The sequence below is a fragment of the Dromiciops gliroides genome, chromosome 1, assembly GCF_019393635.1.
Source record: "Dromiciops gliroides isolate mDroGli1 chromosome 1, mDroGli1.pri, whole genome shotgun sequence".
Lineage (NCBI taxonomy): Eukaryota > Metazoa > Chordata > Mammalia > Microbiotheria > Microbiotheriidae > Dromiciops > Dromiciops gliroides.
Window position 1 is genome coordinate 235,697,318 of NC_057861.1, and position 25,127 is coordinate 235,722,444.

The 25,127-nt window shown below is 38.4% G+C and overlaps 1 protein-coding gene across 5 annotated transcripts in view; it reads right to left on the bottom strand.

The window, feature by feature from the left end:
• ESCO1 (establishment of sister chromatid cohesion N-acetyltransferase 1) overlaps positions 1-24,494 on the bottom strand; it is a 55,809-nt gene extending 31,315 nt beyond the window's left edge. Inside the window, exons 1-7 of one of the 5 annotated variants that reach the window (XM_043978309.1) lie at positions 24,217-24,491; positions 11,693-11,850; positions 10,287-10,333; positions 8,226-8,286; positions 5,202-5,298; positions 2,779-4,979; positions 88-202 (exon numbers count right to left, since the gene is read on the bottom strand). In XM_043978309.1, coding sequence (XP_043834244.1) covers positions 88-202; positions 2,779-4,977 — 2,314 coding nt within the window. In that variant the 5' untranslated portion in view covers positions 4,978-4,979; positions 5,202-5,298; positions 8,226-8,286; ... (1 more) ...; positions 11,693-11,850; positions 24,217-24,491. Of the gene's footprint in view, positions 1-87; positions 203-2,778; positions 4,980-5,201; positions 5,299-8,225; positions 8,287-10,286; positions 10,334-11,692; positions 11,918-24,216 lie in introns of those variants that run through there. The other 4 variants (XR_006354174.1, XM_043978307.1, XM_043978308.1 and 1 more) reach the window with 4 other exon arrangements.
• Positions 24,495-25,127: the final 633 nt, after the last annotated feature.

Below are 25,127 nucleotides of genomic sequence, written 5' to 3' on the forward strand. Positions count from 1 at the left end.
AATGGACAGTTATTATGGAATTTTCTTATTCTGGCAAAGTATCTTTGAACCTTGACAAATTCAAGTAACTTAATTTCAAAATATTACCTGGAGATTTATTTTCTCCTGTACCATTTTTGGCTTGATTAAGAAGAGGTGGCACTGCTGCAGCATTTTTCATTGGAGTGTTTTCTGGGCTAGATTCCAAATATAACCTGAAACTCTGAACATACACAATTCAAAATTTTAATACTTTCTGAATCAAACCATTTCTCTCTCATTATTAATTTGTCACCCATCCCAAAACAGTAGATGCTAAAACTGATTAAAAGAGAAAATATAAAAATAAAATTACATTTCATATTCACAAAGAATTTTACTTACTAATATTAAGGAGCTCTCTCAAAAATACATGGATCGGGGCAGCTAGGTGGCGCAATGGATAGAGCACCGGCCCTGAATTCAGGAGAACCTGAGTTCAAATCCAGCCTCAGAGACTTGACACTTACTAGCTGTGTGACCTTGGGCAAGTCACTTAACCCCAATTGCCTCACCAAAAAAAAAATAAAAAATACATGGATCATGAGTTATTCTTACCTTAATAACTTACAAATTCAGACAACTGATTGATTCAAAATTATCAGCCATATACAAATTCAGCACAGCTTACAAAATTTCCATCAACTCTGGCCATTGTTACCTCTTCCCAACTATTACTTCCTCTTCAAGGCTTAGTGGCCTATGGCACAAGTGTCGAAGAATAGCACTAGAAATAACCAAGTGGTTCACTGTAGGTTGGACTACATTGAATGAGCTAGCCTTAGAAATAAAGGGCTGATTTAACCAGCCCTTATCATTGTTATTGTTATTGTTATTATTATTATTATTGCAGGGCAATGAGGGTTAGGTGATTTGCCCAGGGTCACACAGCTTGTAAGTATCAAGTGGCTGAGGCCAGATTTGAACTCAGGTCCTCCTGAATCCAGGGCCAGTGCTCTATCCACTGTGCCACCTAGCTGCCCCATAGCCCTTATTATTAAGAAAGCAGTTTGTCTCTGGCACCTTTTACCTTCCCGTCCTTCCTGCCAGCATACCCCATTCCTATTTTCTCTTTTTTTCCTCCATTCTCTGTCTACCTGTACTATGTGCCAGTCATTCTTTTTTTTTTTTTTTTTTTGGTGAGGCAATTGGGGTTAAGTGACTTGCCCAGGGTCGCATAGCTAGTAAGTGTTAAGTGTCTGAGGCCAGATTTGAACTCAGGTCCTCCTGAATCCAGGGCCGGTGCCCTATCCACTGTGCCACCTAGCTGCCTGCCAGTCATTCTTCTATCTAACTGAGGAACTACTATGGAGTCAGATGATCTGGATTAAAATCTCAGTTCTGACACTTCATAGCGATATGACCTTGGGAAACTGATGATGCTCTTTGAGACCCTTTCCTTTTCTGGAAAATAGAAAGTAATACACAGAATAACCCAAAAATTGAGAATAAAAAGGTATGTGTATGTTAACTACAAAGCCCTCTATGAATGTAAGCTGATATAACTTGTTGGCTTCTAAGGTGGTATGCCAGTTTCCATAAATATCTGGAAAGATCAGAGTAAGACTACCACAATGTAATCCAGCATATTAACTTTTGTGATGAAGTCATCAATGAATAATGGTCCCACTGGCAAAGTAGGAGGGCCACGACCAACATATATCCAGCTACCACCCATCTTTTTTTTTTTTAAGTGAGGCAATTGGGGTTAAGTGACTTGCCCAGGGTCACACAGCTAGTAAGTGTTAAGTGTCTGAGGCCGGATTTGAACTCAGGTACTCCTGACTCCAGGGCCAGTGCTCTATCCACTGCACCGTCTAGCTGCCCCTACCACCCATCTTTTAAAGGTCGTATTCTACTACTTCCTTACTAATTATGATGGAAACTAAAAAAAGGACCAGAAAATAAGAGTATGTATTATGTTCTTTTTAGTCCCTCTGTGAGGGAATACCTCACAGGGCACAATGTTTTGTATTTAAGGATTCTAGCAATAAAACTCAAGCTGAATTATACAAAGCCAGATAAAGGTATACAAGATTTGAAATGACATGAACTCAGTCAATTGAAGGAAATGGAAGGTTACTTCACCTGAAGAAGAAATGAGTTGGGAAAAAAAAGTCACTATTTAGGAACATCATCTGGACTAGATGATTCCACTTATTTTCCTTGGCATCAGAGGGCTGAACTAGGACCTTTGTTTCCTGTCATACTACACTTAAGTCAGCATCGATGTATGTTTTTTAAACCACTTTCTAAAATACAACTATATAAAATTTTTGACAAAAATAGGCTTGTTCCAACTTATATTAGGTTTAAACAAACAAGGTTAAAAAACATCAGGCTCAAGTGACAGGGTTTCGTCACTATCAAATTATACAATTGAGTATAATTCAGGAATTAAGAGAGTATGTGGAAAGTGAGTTAAATGAAGCAGGAAATTATCAGGTTTTCTGCAGAAAATTTACAAATAAGGAACTGTCAAAAAAACAACCCTGGATTTCCATGGAAATTTAAAAACTGTAATGGAAGTGCCTTATATTTCCTTCCACTGGTTTTATGATTATCTCCCCAAGTTAGTAAAGAACTTTACCTGTCTATATCTTAATTAGCAGTTGGTTTATACCTCTCATATACATAACCTGACCTTAACAAATTACTTTTTAAACAGAAGCATCATGACATGATTAAGTTATTTGGGCCAAGCTACTTTTTACAAAGTACCCATGTCCCTTTGATATTATACACAATGAAATTGATTACCTCATCAAGTGTTGGTTCAAGAGAATGTTTCATCTGATTATCCAGTGATGGTTTGGGAGGAGGTTTAATTTGATTATCCGGCTGACCATTTTCAGTAGCCCTTTCTGTAGTTCTGTTCTTTTCAGTTGTTTTACCATTATTTTTGACTTCTTGAAAATAAATCTCTTTTTGTTTTTCTTCCTGGCATGCTAAATCTTTTTCAGTACATGGTTTCAGCATTAGCAACTGGCTTTGACTTTTTGGAGGATGCATTTCTGAAGCTGTCAGATGAATTGAGGCTTGTGGAAGTCTAGGTTTACTTTTTAATGGGTCCAGTTTAGAAGCAATTGGAGAACCTAAGCTATTCTGACCTAAGTGGTTCACTTTTCCTAGTTTAATTTTGGTCCACTTGGATTTCTTACTAGCTAGTCTATTTAAACCATTTAATACACATTTTACAGGATTGGCTTTTCTACTGGGGAAGAAACGTTTACACTGAACATTTTCATTTGGTTCCTTCTGAGTGATCATCTGTGTTTCAGTTTCAGTCAGTTCCAACTTTGTTGGCTTCTCATCCTCTTTTCTAACTTCAGTAAATGAAGACTCTCTCTTCACCTCAACTGTATCTGACTCAATTTCACCTGCAATTTCTTCACATAGTTCAAGGATGCTAACACGTTTTGTCTTTACAACTTCCTCTGAAAGTTTATCCATATTTCCTTCAGGTATTGTTGGTTGTGAATTTTTTGATTTTGTTCTGTTTTTCATTTTTGGATGAACTAACTCTTTCTTGTCAATTTCCTCATTCCTTTTTGAAATCAGAGAAGTGACCATTTTTGCTTTTTTGTCTTGGGAAGAGATAACAGGCACTGAGTTTTTTTCTTTTTTAATTTCATGCTGACGACATTTTTCAGATCCTTGTTTGCACTGAGAATCACAGGCACCATCTAATTTATTATTTACCTTGCATTTCTTTCTTTTTGGTGAATTTGATACTTTACTTGCAGTGCTTCCATCTTCTTTAGAGTCAAAACTTGTGAGTTTTCGTTTCAAATTTTTCTGCACAACTTTAATTTGACTAGGCTTACTTTTAGCTTTACTACAGGACTCTGCTCTGTTAGTTGATATACTTTGCTTTACTTCTAGAACTTGACTTTTAATTTCTCTGTTACGCAACGACTTTGTTGAAACATCTGCTAACTGCTGTAATCTTTGTGATCTCCTATTAAGCTGTTCATTCAATTGAGTGCCACATTTTGATTTAGGAGTTTCTTGAACTGATTTTTTGGGAGGCTTTTTACTTTGTCTTGGTTCTTGTGAATGTTTCTTCACAGTCACCTGGGTTTTTTGAATGCAGTTAGTAGATTTTTTCTCATTACAGAAAGCCTTTGTTGACCTTGTGGCCATGTGTGTTACTAGTTCAGATTCATTTGTATTATAGTCACTGGAAGATTTATTCAATGGTTTTTCTAATTCCTTGCAAGCTGATTTTGTTTGGTTCTTCTGAGAATTTTTAACTTCTTGTCCTTTTTTACTGTTATTTTTTACTATTTTAGTTGATGTAACAGAATTGTTTTCTTTTGATTTTCCCCTCATAGATTTCATTTCTGACTCAGGACTCCTTTGAGTGGTTTTAAATGTCCTTGTAGAATCTAATACTGAATGCCTACTATTTTTGATGCTCTGGATTCCAGAACTGTTCCTAAAATCTGTGTTCAACTGATGTTGACATTCATTTTCAAAATAAATTTTAGTTTCACTCAAATTAGATTTCTCTGTCTTTCCTGGGGCATTACTAGAAATAGCATGATTGGACCCTGAAGGATTCTTATGTTTTACTTTGGAGGATATGGGGGAAGTCTGAGGAGAATTTATCCTATTTGGAGATTTTAGTGCTGATTTTGTTAATGGCAAAGTTTTATGACTAGTTCTATTTAATTCAGGTTCAGATTGTGACTTTTCAACTAATTTAGTCTGATAAGAAGACCTAGCAAAATTATTGGTGCTTTTATTGGTCACTGACCTGTCAGCTTTGACAAAGGTTTTAGGAGATTTCTTCTTCTGTATTTTACAGTTATTTGACTTTGATTTATTTGACACATGTCGTGTTTCAAAGTTTCTCTCTCTGTTTGCTGAGTTTGTCAGTTTGCTATTGTTATCTAGTTTCCTCCGTTTAGCAGAATGTTCTACTAGTGTAGATTTCCTTTTCTGTGCTGCCATTTCTGAAAGTTAAAAAAAAAAAAAGTTTATAGCTCATTCTAACCAAGGCAATGTAAACAAATAACCTCAATTTACCAACACTTGAAACTTTTAATTCTGACTTACTCAATCTATACAGGGTTACATAGATAGTATATGCTGATGACCCTCATATTTAAACCACAACTTTTCTTATTTGAATACAATTTGGTTTAAGATCAATATATCAAATGTGTTTTACTTACAATTGCTCCCTAAAGGATGTAACTTCAGCCACCTTAACTTCTGAAAATATGACAAAAGCATTCCTTATAAACTTGCTCTTGACACATTACATTTTACCTAAAGGGAAGATTAGGTATGAAAACATTTAAATTTAATGAAAGAAGACAACAGAAATATTTCTCCTAAGATAGTGGGGAGTTAGGGGAGAAGTACTGGTCTATGAATTACCACCTGGCTTCTAGACCTATGTCAGCTACTTTATAGTTGTAAGACATTGGGGCAAATTCTCTATTTATCTGAGTTTCGATTATATGGAAAATAAAGCTAATACCTTCATGATCCAACACATAGATTGTGAAAATCAAAAATTATCAAATATGTGAGAAGTGTGCTCTGTGACCTGTATCACAGTATTATTAGTAGCAATAAATGGTTTCACCAATATTATGATTTTTGGGGGCAGGAGGCAGGGCAATGAGGGTTAAGTGACTTACCCTGGGTCACACAGCTAGTAAGTGTCAAGTATCTGAGGCCAGATTTGAACTCAGGCCCTCCTGAATCCAGGGCCGGTGCTTTATCCACTGCCCCACCTACCTGTCCATTACTGACTTCTACATAACTAAGCAGTATTGGATTTTTTCTCATTTAGAATAATAATTTTTCTGTTATAGAAATTCATTCATTGGGAGGCAGTCTGGTAGAATGGAAAGAGTATCAAGTTTGAAAATTCAGAGAAAACTGGGTTTAAATCCAAGTTCTATCACTTACTACCTATGTGACCTTGGACAAGTCACTTAAATATCTTTAAAATTATATGGCTAGACTAGATGACTTCTAAGGTCAATATCATCTCTCACCTGATTTCCCTCCTCAGTCTCACTTTGTCACTCACTCAGTCTTCTTTGCAAAATAATTTAGCCAAGTCACATCCACTAACCATGAGTAAACCAGAGGGTTCTGTTCTGAAACCTCTTCTTTTCTCTCTCTAAACTATTTCACTTGGCCATGTCATCTGCCCCCATGTGTTTAATTAACATATATAAGCTAATGATTCTCAAATCTACTAATCCAACCCAAACCTCTCCCTGACTTCACATCTCCAACTGCCTATTAGTTATTTCAAACTGGATGTCCCATAGACAATTTAAACTCAACATATCCAAAACTGAACTCATTATTATCTTTCTTCACCCCTTCCAAACTTCCCTATACAATCAAAGGCACCAACATGCTCCCTTAATCAACACACTACCAAACTAGATATTATCCTTGCCCCCTCAATTCTCTCTCACCTTCCATATCCAATCTGTTGTCAAACCCTGTCAATTATACCTATGTAACACCTCTTACAAATACCCTCTTTTCGCTTCTGATAATGCTATCTTGGTACAGGCCCTCATGTCCTCACACCCAGACAACTACAATAGCCTGCTTGTTGGTCTACCTACCAGAAGTCTCTCCTCATTCCAGTCTATCCTCTATTCAGCCGTCAAACCGATCTTTTTTTTTTGGGGGGGGGGGGGGGGGGCGGGGCAATGAGGGTTAAGTGATTTGCCCAGGGTTGCACAGCTAGTAACTGTCAAGTGTCTAAGACCAGATTTGAACTCAGGTCCTCCTGAATCCAGGGCTGGTGCTCTATCCACTGCGCCACCTAGCTGCCCCTAAACTGATCTTTCTAAAGCACAAGTGCAATCATATAAACTTCCTACTCAATAAACTCCAGTGGCTCCCTTATCATTTTCAGGATCAAATATAAAAATCTGTTTGGCATTCAGCCTTTCATAACTTAACTCCTTCCTCCCCAAGTGCCACCTTTCCAGTCTTACAACTTACACCCCACCATAGACTCTTGGATCCAGGGCAAAATTAGAATAACTATACAACTGTACAGCATAAAGATTTAAAAGCAGGATATAATCCAATAATATATCAACAAATTTTGTTGTTTGCTTATGCCATTCTAAGCAGTACATCCTATCCATCATCATTAAAATATTCAGACTGGGTTCAAAGAGAGAAGTCCTGTGGAAAGAATTTGGTCTGGATAATGTAGTGCTATATATCAAGCTTTGGGAAGAGGATACAAGAATTATAAACTTATTTAAACCCACAACCCTCTAAAAAATAACCAGAAAGTTTTCATTTCAGTAGATGTAGAACCCACAAATATTAAGTAATTACATTAACATTTCCTGGTCTCTTCTCAAAAGCATCAATCTGACATGATTTTTCCATGTGAACAGCAAGGATAGTAGTAAAAAAAAATGCCAAACTATCTAATGAACTTGGGAATCACTTCCATGATTTAGCAACTTAAGAAATGTTCCAAAACAAATATAGTTAACCCAAAAAGCATGTTGAGAAAATTTCATGATAATAATTAAAGGTAAAAGAAATAGAAGTTAATTTTAAGACGTAACCAAAATAACTCCTTACAGAGAAATAGTTAAGTGTTTTTAAATCTTTCTCAAGAATTAAAAGCTCTTGTGAAATACTCTATATATTTGTATGCCCATCTGACACTAAAACCCTCATTTAACATCTAATTATACTAAAATTTTCAACATTTTTCTAGAATCAGAGTTTTACCATTATGAGGGACCTCAAAGGTCATTTAGTCCAACTCATCCGTGAAGCAAGAATAGCCTAACCAACATCCCTAATAAGTAGTCATCCAGTCTCTACTTAAAAGATGTCCAGAGATTGAGAATGACAGAGATTTCATGCCTTTAGGCTAATATTTTAATAGCTGAACCAGTCAAAACTAAAATTCCAAATAATCTGGTGCCTTTCAGTTAATATTAATTTTCATATTAGTTTTAGTGGCTCTAAATTATATTTGTCAACTATCTAAAGAAGTACAATTAACAATTATTTGAATATTAACACAACTGTGTTAACAGTTTATTCTATTTCAGTGGTGAGTTGGTTAAGAAATGAATTTTTCTTCTCCTTTGAAAATCTCAATAAAGTAGAATAAATAATACATGACACCCTGACCACCAAATAATTCGTCCTGGAAAACACAATTATTAGCTACTTACCTCACAAAAAGACTGGAGATCGCTTTTTAAAAACTGGATAGCCAATTTTTTTTTTACAATTCTATAAAAAAAAAGGGGGGGAGGATTCATTATTAATGTACATCAGTGAACTCTGCAAAAGAAAGCCATCACATATTTTATAATAATTATCATTTAAATGATTCACTAAGCCATCTTAAAAACTAAGGCTGAACTGCCCATTGGCTTAACATTAATTTCTATAATTGTACTCAGAAAATACAAGCACATTTCAATCAGACCCAATGTCCCATTTTTACACAGCATTCCATTTTTTACCCTGGAGGGTTCCCAACTTAGCATAGGTTAGACTTCAAGGGTAGAATAACTTTGGAAAATGCACAAAAAGTCCATTTAAAACTTGCTTCAATAATTACATTACCACTAAAAATTTAATAGAAGATACATTAATTTGCACATTGTTCTATATTAAATATTTCTGGTTAAATTAAGTTGTCTAATGGCTTAGAAACTGGAATATTTCCAGACTAAAGAAAAGTGGTTAATTCCCTAATTATCCATCAAAATTGTTAGTTACATAAATTTCATCCTGCATTTTAGTATACTATCTTCTCTAATTTTATTTAATATTATTATAGCATTCATTTCTTCTATATAGTATGGTACAATTCAAGGAGGTCAAATTGTTTGGTAACTAGATAATGAATCTTCATATATCCTCATAGATAGCTGTCAAAAACAATTCATACCTACCAAAACTCTTCTGTGAACATTCCCCCAATTAAAAAATTACACAGAAAGTGAATACTACAGGAAAGTCATGATACTATAGTCATTTTAAAAGGCAGAAAGAAAAAGTATTTTCTCCTAATGGTAAGGGTAATGAACAGTTCATGAAGTGGTGCTAAAATACCTCACTGTCTCTAAAATTCTATACTTGTTAATTTGATACTCTGTGGCCATTAGGTTTTATAATAAACATAGTGATAAAATTGATTGTAAGCTATAATTATTATGGCAATTATTTAAATGAGCAGCAAACACCCACCTCTAAGACCAATTGTTTACCAAAGATTTTTAAACTGTCTTGCTGCAAAGTTTCTGGTATTGCTCTGAATTCTTCAGGGGTAATGACAGCACTTCTCTGGAGCCAGATGCTTTTATGCTTACCTCTCCTGAGTAATAGATTATCTACAGACCTCCATAGACCTCCTCTCTTATCTACAGGATGGCATTTGTACTGTTGCCATATACTAGCTACTATATTCGTATATGACAGAACTCCTTTCATTTTCCCTAATGAACTCTACCTTGTACACAGAAGAGCCTACTTCTCTATTTCTTATGATCTAGCTTCCTCTAAAAATGATTAAGATGGGGGCTGATAAACGCCATGGGACTTGAATTTTCCATCTAATTTGAGGACCTACAGATCCAATACTATTATATAACAACTGTTTAAATTAATTTCCTAAATGATCACCTTTTAGTTCACTTATACATACATACATCAAAGATAATTGCAGCTGCACTGTGGACTAGCCTCAAAACTCTTAGCTTATGAAACTACTTTTTTTTTTTAATAGGGCAATGAGGATTAAGTGACTTGCCCAGGGTCACACAGCTAGTAAGTGTCAAGTGTCTGAGGTCAAATTTGAACTCAGGTCCTCCTGAATCCAGGGCTGGTGATTTATTCACTGTGCCACCTAGCTGCGCCCATGAAACTACATTTTTAGTCAAGCATCTGATTGATAATAAGAGCTTTGATACTAAACCTTAAATTGTCTTACTAGAACACAAAAGCAAAATAATGTGAATTGTATACATTTTTAAAAAATTAAGCTATAGGTTGATTGTACCCAACATCTAATTTATATAGTTCAATGCTGACTTATCCTGGAAAGAAAATAATTAAACTATAAAGTTAATGAGAAATACCGTAATTAAATCTTTTAGTTTATCAGTTGCCTAATATTCTGTACTTTAACAATGTTGATTTGTTATTGCTGCACAATAGCCAATATTCAGACTTCATACTAGCAGCCTAAAAATTACTCACAAAAACTTACATATAATACTTACATCTGAAAGAAAGCTCCACGAAGAAAGCCCAGCAAAACATGAAGTGTCTAATTTAAAAGCATAAAATAAAATGTCAAAAAATATTCAGACCTAGTCTAAAATACACAAACTAAATTCTATTTTATAACATATAGTCAGCACGAATATAGCATTTTGTTTCTTTGTGGCTTTTCACAGGCAAAGAAATTAGTGAAATTGTTTTTTAAAAATCAATTCATATTTTGAACTTTTGGAAACATTTATTTTTATTTTTACCTTAAAAAAGTCATAAGTGTTTGGTTAATCCATTTTCTTTTTTTTTTTTTGAAAAGGAAAAGGTCAAGCTTTATTTTACATATTTATTATATACAATCCATATCAGACAAGGGATGAAATCACATATGCTAACCCTTGTGGAAAGTTCAATAGAATCCCAAACCACCACTTATCGCCCAGGTCCAAAACTTTTCTTCCATGAAGACCTTGGATCTCTTGGGAAATTCAACAGGAACCTGAGATTAAGCAAATTCTTGAGGCCCAATATAGTATTACTGCCCTTAGTCACCTTAGGAATCCACAAAACTGCTGATAATAGCTGCCGATTCTGGTTTTTGTGTCCTTGTCTATTTCATAATGTTACAGCTTACTCATGGATTGAAAGGATTTCCACAATTCCGGTTTCCAAGGAGGCATGGAATGAACTAGATTCAGATTTTTCTCAATTTCAGGCCTGTTTTCATAATTAAACTTCCTAGGTGAACATTTACACTTCCGAAATCGGTAAACGTCACAAGGCTTGATTTATTTTGTTGACTGTCTAGCCTTCAGTAATAGAAAAAATAATAATGCAGACTAAACTTAAATGTGTTTCCTGATCCAATCCCCCACCCCCATGGTTAATCCATTTTCAAAAACAGTACTCTTTGGCTCCAAGTTAATGAAAGAAAATGGAAAATGGAAGCAATTGCTAAACAAAAGATATCAGCAAGGAAAAACTCACCAAGAGAATGCCACTTCAACCACAAACATCTACAGAGAGTAGTGTCCAGCCTAGCCTACAACAGTCTGGATCTGGACAAAGATATCTTAAATCCTACCCTCTGATCACCCCACAAGGTCCCCCAAATACTAAGGTGATTCCATGAACAATCATAGCTTTGAGATCCAATTCTATACCCTGGATAAGATGACAGAGAAAGGGCTGACCAAATTCCTGAGACAGGCCAAAAAATAATTTGATATCTTAGAAGGCCTTTAAATTTGAAAAGGTTTTTCAAGTATACATTGAATTATTTCTAAGACTCATTATAGTCTGAACCAATTGTTGTATTATTATTTTAGGAAAATAAATAGGTTATTATATATCATCTAGTTTATATGCAAAAGACTCCTATAACTATGTAACAGATTCATATAACACCATTTACCTAGAGTATCAGATTTGCATTAAGAATAAGCAACTTTTATATGCCCCATTCTAGGAGTGCATCTCACAGGAAATGTCTTTTTTTTATTCATTCATTCATTCATTATTCCTCTACTTTAAACTTCTGATCCAAAAGCTGGTTGACATGATTGTGTTTTCCTATGTGAGAAAAAAATTATTAATAGTGGATTTCTCAGGGGGACTCAGAGATCAGTTTCTCAGTGCTTTCTCCCCCCACACACACCCCAAAAGTCCAGTTCTTGAACTTCAGCAAACCTTTTTGGGGACAAAAACCAAGGAAACGAGGGAAATAGAGATTCTTTTGTCCAACTCAGTGAAGGACTGATCAAACCACACCTAGGTAATGGACTTTGCCGTTGCCCTTCAGTGAGGGTCTTTCACATTCTTCTCCCTGATGTCATCTGTAGAGTTCATGTTAATGTAGCCCACCCTCAAGTCATGTCAACCAATGGAATTGAATGATGCTAACCAATTAGCTTTGATCAATGTATAATGACTCGCCTCTATCAAAAGTTGATAAAAACTCTTGGAAAAATGGACATGCTCTTGGCTTGGCTCTCCCTCCTGGATCTCCTTGAGACCACGTACTAGAGACAGCATGGGTCTTTTGGGGCTTTCCTCCTGCTCTCACTAACCACCACGCTGAAGCTGTCTCCCTGCTTTCTCTACCATGAAGCCTAAAATCATAAGAAATTAGGAAGACTCATGGTCAATCCTTTACTGGTATTATAATTTTAATAAAATAATATGCTCACCACCAAAACTTATGTAAATAACAATTTGAAAAACACACCTAAGGGTGAAGGTTGTAAGAAGAATGGAGCTAGGGCAGCTAGGTGGCACAGTGGATAGAGCACCAGCCCTGGAGTCAGGAGTATCTGAGTTCAAATCCGGCCTCAGACACTTTACACTTACTAGCTGTGTGACCCTGGGCAAATCACTTAAACCCAATTGCCACACACACACACACACACACACACACACACACACACACACACACACACACACACACAGGGGGCAGCTAGATGGTGCAGTGGTTAAAGCACCGGCCCTGGATTCAGGAGGACCTGAGTTCAAATCCGGCCTCAGACACTTAACACTTACTAGCTGTGTGACCCTGGGCAAGTCACTTAACCCCCACTGCCCTGCCAAAAAAAAAAAAAAAGAGTGGAGCTGATGCCATCATTAGCATGCAGTAGTAATTATGAGGAGCTTATTGCACTAATTCAAATTCTGACTGAAGCCAGGAAACATGATCTCAAGGCTCTATAACTGGATAGAAACTGATCTTGATTCAAATTTAATACTTTGAAATCTACATATGGCTTAAAAAGAAAACAGACTTTTCTAAAAGGTAATAAAGTAAATGTATCCGAATTTAGAATAGTAGACTCTAGGAGCTGGAAGTGTTCTCAAAAGTGTATCTATGGAGGGCAGCTAGGTGGCACAGTGGATAAAGCACTGGCCTTGGATTCAGGAGGACCTGAGTTCAAATCCAGCCTCAGACACCTGACACTTAACTAGCTGTGTGACGCTGGGCAAGTCACTTAACCCTCATTGCCCTGCAAAAACCAAAACCAAACAAACAAACAAAAAAGTGTATCTATGGGGGCAGCTAGGTGGCACAGTGGATAAAGCACCGGCCCTGGATTCAGGAGGACCTAAGCCCAAATATGGCCTCAGACACTTGACATTTACTAGCTGTGTGACCCTGGGCGAGTCACTTAACCCTCATTGCCCCACCCCCCCAAAAAGGGCTATCTATAGATCTCCAACTCATATCTGAAAATCCCAGAATCCCCCTTTACAGTAACTCATATATGTGAAAAGTAGTAATTCATCATCTCCTTAAATACCTGAAGATGGCAGAGGGTAGCTTACTCTGGAAAAAGTCCATTTCATTCTTTGAAAAAGGCTAATTGTGTTGAGAACTATCTTTACATGTAACGGGAAAAAAATAAAATACTTTATTAATTTAAAAAAAAAAGAAAAAGGCTAATTGTTAAGAAGAGGTTCTTTACATTAAAACTAAAGTAAAGGGGCAGCTAGGTGGAGGAGTGGATAGAGCACTGGCCCTGGATTCAGGAGGACCTGAGTTCAAATCTGGCCTCAGACACTGGACACTTACTAGCTGTGTGACCCTGGGCAAGTCACTTAACCCCAATTGCCCAGCAAAAAAAAAAACTAAAGTAACTACTCAGTAACATCCAATGCTAACACAGTACCTGACAGATTGTAGGCACCTAATTAATAAATGCTTGATTTGATTTCCATCCTTTTTCCCTGGGCAAAGCAAGACATATGACAATCTCATCTATGTCACAACATTTCAATACTTCTGATGAAATGCTTATCAACAAGATGGAAGAATGTAGGCTGAATCAAAGTACAGTGAGAGGAATTGAATTCCCAGCTCGTTGAAAACTGTATCTAAAGCGTGTTGATTAATGTCTCCATGTCACTCTGTAGGAGGGTCTCTAGAGATATGACACAGGACTTTGTCATCTTCTCTGACCTGTTCAATATTTTATCAATGACTTGCATGAAGACACAGAAGACATCCTGATCAAAATTACAAAGACAACAAATCTAGGAGGAACAGCTGGATATCTATATACTGTTGACAGTGATATATGTTGGATGGCAAAATCAAGATCTAAAATTATTTTAGAAAGCTAAAATGATCAACAAAACTAAGAAAGAATGTAATAGCAAAAAACATAAAGTACTTTACTTCAATCCAGAAATTTTATTGAAGTACAGGATGATGGAGAGCTGGCTTGGCAACAGTTTGTGTTGGGAAATTAACTTAGATTTGACTCCAAGTTCAGCATGGCTCAACCATTTGGTGTACCTAACAAAGCATTTTAGCTACATTAGAATATTTTATGAAATCCTAATTGAATTTTAAGTTGCTTGCATTTTTAAAGTAACAATCAGCTCAAGTGAAAGTTAAATTTGTGACAAGAGTTGTTTATAATTAAAACTTAGGGGATGTGATTGCTAAATATGTATGTTACAGTTTAATATTTGAAATATAAGCATGTCACTAAAGTATATACCTTTTTCTTTTTCCATGAGAATAAAATGGAGAGACTAACTTCTACCACAGGGAAACATTTCCCCTATTCAAGTTACTTATATAGAGAAAATATAAATTTGCAAATTCTATCAAATGAAATATAAAATACATGATTCAAATAAATAATTCAAAAATCTCAGAACTGAAAGAGACTTCAAAGATCTAGGTCAACCCTGAAAGCATCTTCTTTACAACCTCCCCATTACACTTCCAAGATCACCAGAGATAGTGAGCTTGTTTTTCTAAAACAAGACAAACTATTCCAGGGGCTTTGGGAAGGCTTTGCTTACTGGGAAGGTTTATCTTAAATTACAAATAATCTACATCCCGTAACTTCTATCCATGAATCTGAATTTTGTTCTCTGGGGTTAGACAGAATAAGTGTGATGTATCAACAAGCGTTTATTAAGTGCTTACTATAGGCCAGGCACTGTGCTCTCTGCACTGGGGATACAAAGAAAGTAAAAAACCCAGTCCGGACTATCGAGGAGTGCACTGCTTAGAGGGGGAAACAACTAACTACATATATACACAAGAGTAATGCAGTGTAAATGGAAGGCAATCTCAAAAGGAAAGTAGGGTGTGAAGAGAGGGGGAAGGGAGAAAGAAGGCCTCCTGCAGAAGGTGGGATTTGAGCTGAATCTTTGAAGGAAGACAGGAAAGCTACACGTTTTAAGGAAGAAGCCAATGCAAGTCTTAGTTCCCAGCATTTTCTCTGGCTATTCCCCCAGGACTGCAATGTTCTCCTTCCTATCTCGGACTACTCATCTCCCTGGCATCCTTTTAAGTCCAAACAAAAATCCCACCCTCTACAAAAAGCCTTCCCTAGCCCTTTTTAATTCTAATGCCTACCCTCTGTTAATTATTTCCTGTTTATCCTGTATATAGCTTGCTTTGTATATACTTGTTTGCTCATTGTCTCTCCCATTAGATTGGGTTTTTTTGTTGTTTTGTTTTGTTTTTTGGTAAGGCAATTGGGGTTAAGTGACTTGCTCAGGGTCACACAGCTAGTAAGTGTCAAGGGTCTGAAGCCAAATCTGAACTCAGGTCTTCCTGAATCCAAGGCCGGTGCTCTATCCACTGTGCCACCTAGCTGCCCCTCTCCCATTAGATTGTAAGCTTCTTGAGAACAAGGATTGTCTTTTGTCTCTTTTTGTATCCCAAATCTTAGCAGTCCCTGGCACATAGTAGGTACTTACTGAATGTTTACAGATTGATTGAGGGGATTTGAAGTAAATCAGTGTGGCTGGATTGAAGAGTATGGGGAGAGAGTTCAAGTTTGACAGGACTAGAAAGGGCCCAGATTAAGAAGGGCTTTAAATGCCAAACACAGGATTTTACATTGTTTTCTGGAGGTTACTAGGAGCCACTAGTTTGTTGTTATCGTTCTTTGTCCTGGTTTCTAAAAGGACCAAGACATCAGGGTGATGTCATGACTTGCACTGAATTGGATTTTTAAGTGAGGGAGGGCTATGCAAGTTCATCATCCTCTTTCCTCCAGAGTCATCTGGGTCCAGTGGCAAGATATATATCAGGACTACTGAGATGGCTCCAGATGTTTAAGGCAATTTGGGGTTAAGTGACTTGCACAGGGTCACACAGCTAGTAAATGTCTGAGATGTGATTTGAACTCAGGCCTTCCCAACTTCATGGCCAGTGTTCCATACACTGCACCACCTAGCTGCCCCTACTACAGTTTAATGAATAGGGAAGTGACATGGTCAGAACTGCACTTAAGTAAAATCACTTTGGCAGGATAGTTGAGGACAGATGAGACAGAGAAAAATCAGATTAATACATGAAGTCCAGGCATGAAATGTTGAGAGTCTCTACCAGGGTGGTGGCTATGTGAATGGAAAGAAGGGGACAAATACGAGAGATGATATAAAGGTAGGAATAACAAGATATGAATATATGGGACATGTGGGATGATAATGTAGAGGTTGACACTGAGATTGGGAGGCTGGGTGACTGGATGTTGATATACTAGATAGTAACAGAAAAGTAGAAAACAGTATGGCTTTGGGGAAAGATAATGAATTGTTTTGGCCATGTTAAGTTGGAGATGCCTATGCGACATCAAATTTAAGATGTCCAAGAGGTAGCTGTCACAAACTCTAATGGCAGTCTCCTGAAAGTTATGTACTCCTTTCACAGAATGTCTTAAAAGGTATAAAATAAGCACTGTGAGATGTAAAATGTATAATTTTGATTACATTAAATTTACAAGTTTTTATACAAATAAACCCAACATAGCCAAGATTAGAAGGAAAGCAAAAGATGAGAGGGTAAGGGAGTGGGGGGTGGATTTTTGACAGTCTGTTGGATAAAGACCCCATATCTCAAATACATGGAGAACTATGTTAAATTTATAAGAATATGAGTCATTCAACTCTTGGAGTTGTGAACTATCCAGCCACTTTGGAGATCAATCTGGAACTACGCCTAAAGAGCTATAAATCTGTGCATACACCGTAACCCAGCAATACCACAAGATCTGTATCCCAGGGGGGCAGCTAGGTGGTGCAGTGGATAAAGAACCGGCCCTGGATTCAGGAATACCAGAGTTCAAATCCAGCCTCAGACACTTGACACTTACTAGCCATGTGACCCTGGGCACGTCACTTAACCCTCATTCCCCCCCCCCAAAGTCCTGTATCCCAAAGAGATTCCCCCTCCACACATACACACACACCTCCAAAAAAAAGAAAAAAGGAAAGGGGAGAATAGAGTGAGAGAATCTGGAACTCAAAATTTTTAAAAAGAATGTTAAAAACTGTTTTTTACATATAATTGTAAAAAAATTTTTTTTAAACCAACACTATTCTTGAAATATAAAAAGGCAATTTTTGGAGGAAGAAATCAAAGTTATATAAGACAACTTGAGGAAAGAAAAATAAAAGATGATAACTAACAGAGAGATGGCTGAGTGAAATGAAGGGTTTTTTTTTAATGAGGGAGAGATGACCATCTTTATAGGAATAAAAGAAAACAACATAAAGGTAGAGAAAGAAAATTTGAGAATGAGTGGGGATGATTCTGGAGAACAATTTGGAATTATGCCCAAAGGGCTATAAAGTTGTGCATACCCTTTGACCCAGCAATACCACTATTAGGTCTTTTTCCCAAAGAGATCATAAAAAAGGAAAAAGGACCCACATGTACAAAAATATTTATAGCTGCTCTTTTTGTGGTAGCAAGGAATTGGAAATTGAGGGGATGCCCAACAATTGGGGAATGGCTAAACAAGTTGTGATATATGAATGTAATAGAATACTATTGTTCTCTAAGAAACGATGAAGAGGCGGATTTCAGAGAAACCTGGAAGGACTTACACGAACTGATGCTGAATGAGATGAGCAGAACCAGGAGATCACTGTACACAGTATCAACAACATTGTGTGTTGATCAACTGTGATAGATTTGACTCTTCTCAGCAATACAATGGTCCAAGATAGTTCCAAAGGACTCATGATGGATGCTCTCCAAATCCAGAAAAAAAGAACTGTGGAATCTAGATGCAGATTGAACCATACTATTTCTATTTTTTTTCTTTTTCTTTTTTGAGGTTTTTCCTTTTTGCTCTGATTCCTCTTACACAGCATGACTAATGGAGAGATATGTTTAATGTGGTTGTACATATATAACCTATATCAGACTGCTTGCTGTCTTGGGGAGGGGAGAGGGAGGGAGAAAAATTTGAAACTAGAAATCTTATAAAAACAAATGCTGAGGGGGCAGCTAGGTGGCGCAGCAGGTAGAGCAACAGCCCTGGATCCAGGAGGACCTGAGTTCAGATCTGGCCTCAGACACTTGACGCTAGCTGTGTGACCCTGGGCAAGTCACTTGATCCTCATTGCCCCGCAAAACAAACAAACAAACAAAAACAGATGTTGAAAACTATCTCTACATGTAACTGGAAAATAATAAAATACTTTTATGGGAAAAAAAAAACGGGATGGTAGCGAGGCCAATCTAATAGAGAAAAAAGCAAAGGAAGAGATAACGAGGGAATGTATCCAAATGTTGGGAGAAAAGAAGAGGGGAGAAGAGAGTTCTTGGAAAAATGGCCTCAATTTTCTGAAGTGAGATCCTCAGTTGAAGTGGGTATTATAATAGGCTTGAGGAGGAATGAAAATGGCTACTGTGGTGATGAGGACATTGAATCATTTACAGAATGTGAAAGGATTTACAATGAGGGCTCAGATGAAATTATATAACATAAATCTACATAGTTAGTTCTATGATGTTCTCCAGCTCCATACAACATCAGAAGTCAGATAGTAGGGGTAGTTCAAGGTTGGGGTTTAGAAAGGAATGTCTGAAAACAGAGCAAGGACACAAGGGATTTAAGTGTAGAGGTCAGCTTGTTGTTGTGTGTCATTCGTTTTCGAAAAGGAACACTTGTGACTGATGACAAGATTAAGGGTATGATCATCTCAGTGTGTAGTCAACATGGAGTGGAGAAATAGATCATGGTTATTTAATAGATTGAGAACTCCCCTCCACAATAGTTAAAGATGTCTATCAAGTCCTCAGACCTTTTCTCTAAGCCAAACACCACTTCTTTCTTAACACTCCTTAATAAGATTTCTAGAACTTTCATATTACTACTTCTAGATGTGTTCCAATTATCCCCAAAGGCACTCATTGTCAGAATGGCCCAGTATGAACAAAAACATATAGAACACTCTAAATACGGTCTAAATCCATGCAGAGTATCAAATTAATAGGACTATTAGTTTCCTTTCTTCTGAACACTAAGGTAACAATCATCATTTCAGAAGTCACACACCACATGTGTTTACTGTCACAGACAGACACACACACACACACATACACATACATACACACTCATTTGAATTCACAAACAGCCTCTGTTTGGCTTTCCATGGGCACTTTTTTCCCCAAGTGGAAACTTTCCGGAGAAAGTGATCATTACATCTTAGAATTTGTAAAAGGGGATGATAGAAGAGTCAAGCACAATCTTTGGTAAAGCAGATTTCAAAGGGTTCAGGAACAGGTTAATCAGGATCTCATGGGGGGGCTGCTAGGTGGCGCAGTGGATAAAGCACCAGCCCTGGATTCAGGAGTTCCTGAGTTCAAATCCAGCCTCAGACACTTGACACTTACTAGCCGTGTGACCCTGGGCACGTCACTTAAGCCCCAATGCCCTGCAAAAAAAAAAAAAAAAGGATCTCATGGCCTAAAATTTTATAAGGGAAATCAGCACAAGATGTTGAAAAGCACACAAAATCAGATTCTGAGGAGACAAAGAGAAGCAAGTCAATTCATCCCATTTCCTCCCACCTCAAAGTAGCTTGACAGTTCTTGTCTGCCAATCAACAGTCTGGTGCTCTCTCTTACATGAGGCCTTTCCTGATCACCCCAGTTGTCAGGCTCTCATTGTCTTAAATTTGCTCTATATTACTTTAAAATTATTTTTCTTCACTTAGAAAGTATGAACTTGAAAAATAACACTGATTCTTTAGGATGAAACCAGTACATGCAAGACAGATTTGGGGAAAAAACTGCAGCCTATAGTCAGACAAAGAGGGTACATTTACTCATAAAATTTTAAACATTCCCACAAAGTCTCCACTTGAATGAATGGTGAATAATAAATAAGCTGTTGGTACGTGAATAAAGTCATTTAAAATTGGGAAATTATTTGGAAATTGAAACACAGGAATGTTGTCTATTTTTTTTCCGGTCCCAACAAACAGGACATTTAAGACTGAATTAATTACATGCATAAAAATATTTTAAATTTCTCACTGTGGCTCAAATAATGTAATTTTTGTTTAAAGACCTCACCCTCACATTTTATATGTACAACTAAAAAACTCAAAATTCAAATACTTGTTTCATTAAAAATTATATTTGTTATCATTTATGACCATAGGCAAATCATCTGACCTCTCTGAAAATATTACTACTTACTTACTCAGCTACCACAGAATTGTCAGGCAAATTCTTCGTAAACCCATACACTATAAAAACATGATTTATATTACTAGCCAACTAGATTTCAAAATGTAAGGAAATGGAGCAGTTATATGACCTAGCAAAAGTCACATAACTCCTCCAAGACTGTAGTGGAGGATGTGTTTATATGACAAGTTCAAAGTCAATAGAGAACAAGAACATCTTCATTACATAGGGTTCTAAGGCAAAGACTAACCATATTAGCTTAACCAACACTCCTTATACCATGATTTGACTACCCATTAATATGGCCTTAGACAAGCTAGCCCTCAGTCAGTAAACAAGCAATAAATGCACCCTATGGGTAACTTACAAAATTAATTTTTCAGAGACTATGGCATTCCCTGACTTACAGTGAAATGGAAAAAATATTTACCTTAAAAGATAAGTCTTTATATCAATGAGATGCTTATGGTTATTAAAAGGACTGCAATTTCCCAAAAGCAATAAAGTCAATTCTCCCACTCAATTCTGGGTCCAGGTCACTGTCCATTTGCAATTTCTGTCCAAGACAAACATACTAATGGATCAGCTCCATTCCACCACTTTACAGAAAACAACAACAAAAAACCCCAACTAGATTCAGAAAAAGAACATAACTGGATCTCCTAACTTAGTCCTTCATTAATAAGTCTAATGAAGTCATCAGACTTTAGATCAAACAAGTCAGTGATAAGTGTAGAATATAAAAGGGTTCCAAAAAACAAATTTCCTGATGTTTCCAAGATCCAGATATTAATTACACTGTCATATATACGGGTTATGTATACATTTCAAGGTCTAAAACCAATGTCCTTGGTAGCATAAGAAAGGGAAGACGGATTACAGTCTTGACACTTATCAACTAAGCATTTGTTACCTTGATATAACCTACTATCTAGTCATTAGTGCTTGTTAATGAATTATAACATGTATAAATTTCTTAGAAGGGACCAAATCTCATTATTTCCAATGACAATGAAGGAATGAAGTCTCACGTAAGCTAACAAATGATAAACTTTCCTATGGAAAAGGTATTAAGTCATATTTATGACCTTGATTCATAAATTTGCTAATTGTCTTTCCCTTTTACAGTCATTACGACCAGTGACATTTTCATTCTATTCTTACCCATACCAATTTAAGTCCATGGTATTGCAAAGAAACCAGAAATAACAAATGGGTCTAGGAAACCTAGACCACAGAGCTTAATGAAAATGCCATGGACAATTCCCAAACAGAATGTTACCAGTATTTACCAACCGCCCTACTGCTACCCACTAAATGAATTTTAGAGCTTTCTCTTTAAATTGTAACTTTGGGGTTGCAGCCTGGCACCTTATTTGGATTTGGTATTCTACAAAAAGTCATTCAGAATATTACAAAGAATATAATAACCATTTGGAATATGCAAACTAAGAGACAGCATGATGTTAGACCTGAGCATTGGAACCTTTGGTGTTACTAACCTTGATTGAACAATGGAACATTTCTTCCCTGTGCTTCAGTTATCCTTTGTAAAAAGAGGTGAGTGACTAGTTGATTACCAAGGACCATTCCAAATCTAAAGACAGGCATTCAGTAAATGTACTCAATATTATATCTGTTTATGAGAGAACACAACAATCCCTCTTAGGAAGTTATTCTAATCTGCAAAGTAGGCATAGTCATAGTAACTATTCCTGGTTCACTTAGACTACTTCAATAAAAACATTTTTGCATGTTCAAAGCTAATTTTAACACATTATTTAGTTTACACATCTAATCTAAAACATGAAGAAATAGAACTGTACAAAAATTTCTCTAAATTTAAATTTATTTAGCTAAGTGCTTGGTACATAGTAGGCACTTAATAAACATTTGCTGATCTGACTGAATTAGTGGTTTATCAGTATAGTCATAAGTGGAAGAAAACTGACCAGCAGAACAGCTTTCCCAAAACTGCAGGTGTGAACTGAATTCACATTATGCATCCTGTCTGCCCAGCACAATATTATCTTCTTCCAAAATACCTTAACACTGGAAAATAATGATAAAGGGAAGTCTACAATGGTGAGAAGAGGAAAAGAGCCCTTGGCCGTTGAAAGCGTCGAAGAGTATGTTCTCCTTATTTTAATTTCAAAAAAGAGAGAGAGAGAGAGAGAGAGAGAGAGAGAGAGAGAGAGAGATGGTTTATTTCCAACGCTGAACAAGGCCTTGTTTTATACCACTGAAAAATATCATGGTTCAGTTCCTAATTCTCAATTCCTAATCTAGCACCTGCAAACATTTCCAATTCTATTCCCATTCCTAATTTCAATGGCACAGGACAATAAATTGCACCTAAGTAGGTGCCCAGCCAAGTATACTTAATTGAAAAGTCTAAGTCTTCAGAAGTAAAACAGGGGGATAACCATAATTCTAACTTCCGTACCCTTCTCCCCCCAGTTTTTAAACACAGGAGCAAAAGAAACCCAAAAACCAGAACATCAACTACCATCCAAGTACACCTCCTTCCTATTCTGTCTTCTGAAAAAGGGTTCTTTACATACTTTCTGCACAACTCGCAGTTATTCAGGAAAATCGTTGCCAATCAGCCACACAAATACCATTTAGATGCCAAGTGCTGCAATCAGATATTGCTGAAAGATGTTACTCAAGATACCCAATTCAGCCACAAAACACTCTAATCAGAATGCCAGAAAACGAGTTCCCCATCGCCGCTTTTTAACTTTACGTTCCGAACGAGAATTTGTGGGCACTGGCCAGCGGCATGGTCCTCAGAGTTACCATTCCTTAGAGATAAAGGGGGGAGGGGGACACTCCAACCCCGTCTCAGCGTAGCCCCCTCTCCATTCATCGGGGGCACCCCGAATTCCCAGGCAGGAGGGCTGGCGATGAGGAGCTCCGCAGTCCCCTCTCCCACACCGTCCCTCCCTCCCCGGCAGCCCCGTGACCTTGGCCCGGCTCTCCCGAGCTCGTTAATCCCCCCACCTCCCCCACCCCCGCTAAGCCTGGAAGCCTCCTGACCCGCGGAGAAGCGAAGGCCTCCTCGGGTCTCCGGGATGCGGCCCCGACACCCCGGGCGTTTGGTTGGGCTAGGGTCCAACACCGCGGGAAGGAACGAGGAATGGAGACGGAGAAAGAGCCGGGGAAGGAGTCTCGGTCCTGGGGCCGGGGAGCCGCAGCCGATCATGGGTCGTCCCCATCCCGGCCCACGGCGCAGCCCCGGGCCCCCTTAGCTCCGCGGCGGCGGCGGCAGGTGAAGCGGCCGGTCGGCGGCGCCGGCGGGCGGGCGGGAGGCTGCCTACCTCAGCGGCAGCGGCTGCCCCGCTCAACCCCACTCCCGGAGGCAGGCGTGAGGAGCCGGCGCCCGCCCGGACCAGAGAAGAGCGACCGGGGGGACACGCGGAGGGGCAGCACCCGGCGCTCGCGCGGGGCCCGGGGGAGGGAGTTCGGGAGGAAAGGAGGCGCACCTTCTTCATCCTCGGCCAAGCTTCCAACGGGAGCCGGCGGGTCACCTCACATCCGGGTACCGCGAGGGAGCCCCGGGGGCGGCGGGGGCTGCTGCTGCTCTCGCTGCGGCTAGACCAAGGCGCGGAAAGCCCAAACTTCCGGCGACTGCGACGACGACGGCGACGGCGACGGCGGGGGCACCGCCTCTCTCGCTAGTCAGATGGAAAGCTACCTGCAAGTTTCCTGGGTGCGCTTGCGCAGCGAATCGTCTTCGCCCCCTAGACCTTACTCAGCTGACTTGCCTTGACCAGGGGCTAAAGATGGCCGCCACGCGGGATGCGCGTCAAGCCGATTTTCGCCCAGGGCCGGGACCTTTCGACACACCCCCCTTCCCCCCCACCCCCGCCCTCGGCTTCGAAGGACCTGGCAAACGGAGACTTCTCTCCGCGCAGGCGTACTGTGGGGAATCTTTAGAGAACGCCCCCCATTGGGGGCATCTGAAAAAGAAGTGAAAGTAAAGGGGCGGGGCGAGGCGAGGCGAGGCGGGACTCCGCACAGCTGTTAGGCAACGCCCCCTGGCGGTGGGAGCTGCTAGTTTTTTTAGGCCAGTCTGAGACTCTTGGGCCACTGCATAGATGAATTTTTCAGCTAAGGAAGATTGTCCAAGACCTTTCGTTTCATCCCATTTCCATTTTTTTGTTTCCCTGCATCTTTTATCTGCCCCAGTCTGATGCCTCATTACCCCCATTATGGCTTTCAGACTTCCATAGTCCACTGTGACTACATTACTAATAACATTTTTATGGCGATTTTTAAAGTTTTAAAAGCACTTTCCACGTGTTATTTCATTTGTTTCTTGCAACAACCCTGTGAGACAGGTGCTATTATTACTCCCATTTTGCACATAGAGAGAGATGCGGTGAGAAGCTGT